Genomic DNA, 2,263 nt, shown 5'->3' with positions numbered 1-2,263 from the left:
TATATATATATATATATATATATATATATATATATATATATATATATATATGTGTGTGTGTGTGTGTGTGTGTGTGTGTGTGTATGTGTGTGTGTATGTATGTATACATGTATATGTATATATAAATGTGGGTGTGTATACGTGTATATATATACACATGCATACACACACACATACATATATGATAGATAGATAGATAGATAGATAGATAGATAGATAGATAGATAGATAGATAGATAGATAGACAGATAGATAGATATGCATGTGTGTATGCATGTACATACATCCGCAAGCGCGTAATAAATCCCTATCCTGTGTCTTTTATTGGCTGCTGCACAGAAAGGAAAGTATATTCTATTTTGCAAATTACAAGACTATACTTTGTTTTCAGAAGAAAGGCATGTGTTTTAGGAGAAAAAAATTAGTGCATTTATTATTTTGTTTATTATAATTTCTATTATATTTTCTGTGTAACATTATTTAAAAAAAATTTAATATTTCTCTGGAAATTGTTTTACAGGAACTAGCCTACTTTGTACTGCTCTACATGAACTTGGACATAGCTTCGGACTCGGACATTCCACGCAGTATCAGGCTATTATGTGGCCATTTGATAAAAAGTGTGATGGCGGGAAACTCTCCATCGACGATATATTAGCTATACAAACGTTGTACGGTAATATATATGTTCATTATTAATGAGATTTACATGTTCCCATCTACCTCTGGCATGTAAGCAAAATGTACATAAGACTTTGTCTTTATATGATAAATAGCAGAAAGGAAATTTAGCTTTTTGGTGAATGTGTGTGAAGGCCCACTGAGAACTACTAATCATAAAAAAGTTAAATAATTGGCATGATTTTCTAATGTGTTCGGTGTCTAAAGGAGTTGTCAAGCTTACATCAGCAAATATGAGTATTTGATATACCTGTATATGTGTATGTCATTCAAATACATTGCCACTGGATGCTCTGAGTTATTTCTTTAGCTTGTTTTTGTTTAGATTATGTAAATTATTTATCTAAAAATGTATTCAACTGGCTACCGGGGATAAATCAGGACGTTTGTCATGCTGGTAACGGCTATTGAACCAGAAACACGTGGCCACCGCTGTTCTCTTATAGCCAGACAATAAGCTTGTCAACTTTGGAGTATTTTCCATTCTTGAGATTTTCTTCTCTTCTCCAGTGAATGGCATTCGGTAATTAAGACATATTCTAGAGACGGTGATAATTTTGATAAATCAAGAATTCCTTGTGGTATTTGATATGCCTGTATGCATATACTCTTTACTCTTTTACTCATTTCAGTATGACTGTGGTCATGCTGGAGCACCGCCTTTAGTCGAGCAAATCGACCCCAGGACTTATTCTTTAGAAGCCTAGTACTTATTTTATCGGTCTCTTTTGCCGAACCGCTAAGTTACGGGGATGTAAATACACCTGCATCGGTTGTCAAACGATGTTGAGGGGACAAACACAGACACACAAACACATACACACATACATATATATATATATATATATATATATATATATATATATATATAGAGAGAGAGAGAGAGAGAGAGAGAGAGATAGACAGACAGACAGACAGACAGAGTTGAGTGTGTGTATCCTTTATCTTTTACTGCTTTCATTCAGAGGCTGCGGTCATACCGGGGCACCGCCTTTCAGTGTGATTGGGTTGATTGGATTTCTTTTCGGTATTATTTCTGATGAAGAACGGAGTTTGTGTCTCATAAATATTCGTCCAGACATTCTTTGAAGACCACACATCTGCACCTAGCAAATATCCAACTAAACGTAGACATTGTCTTAGAACACAAAATACTGCGTTATTTACCTTTCGGCATTAATACTGCTTCTGTCTCTAATAATTATTTCTAACTAGCAGAAATACCCGGCGTTGCCCGGGTTAAAAAGAATAATGAAATCTAAAAACGCCGTCTCGACTACGCATCATCTTTATATATAGAGATGTATATACACACACGCACCCAACACACACGTATATATATGTATATCAATATAAATATATGAAAGTCAATGAAGTTTCGTAAAAGAAGGTGATCATGTACATACTTTCTTGCTGTTGTAATTATAACACCTCGTTGTAAACAATGTTCCTTGTTTTCCCTTGTGGAGCATATACAAATAGGTTTTTTTTTGCTGCCCACTCTTGAGCAGCCAACATACAGTTGTCCATGTGAGAAGCAGGGCTCTTCCAAGAGAAGACCAGCTACAGACAGTGTTTGACC

At 35.0% G+C, this 2,263-nt stretch overlaps 1 protein-coding gene across 2 annotated transcripts in view; it reads left to right on the top strand.

The window, feature by feature from the left end:
* LOC106879964 (interstitial collagenase) overlaps window positions 1-2,263 on the top strand; it is a 135,238-nt gene that overhangs the window by 72,893 nt on the left and 60,082 nt on the right. The window contains exon 6 of one of the 2 annotated variants that reach the window (XM_014929723.2): window positions 521-676. The exons of the other annotated variant lie outside the window; for it this stretch is intronic. Within the exon in view, the coding sequence (XP_014785209.1) occupies window positions 521-676 (156 nt within the window). The remainder of the gene's footprint in view (window positions 1-520; window positions 677-2,263) is intronic. 2 annotated transcript variants of the gene reach the window in all.

Source organism: Octopus bimaculoides, chromosome 1, assembly GCF_001194135.2.
Source record: "Octopus bimaculoides isolate UCB-OBI-ISO-001 chromosome 1, ASM119413v2, whole genome shotgun sequence".
NCBI lineage: Eukaryota > Metazoa > Mollusca > Cephalopoda > Octopoda > Octopodidae > Octopus > Octopus bimaculoides.
Note: the sequence above shows the minus strand (reverse complement) of the source record. Positions and strands in the feature narration are given on the sequence as shown.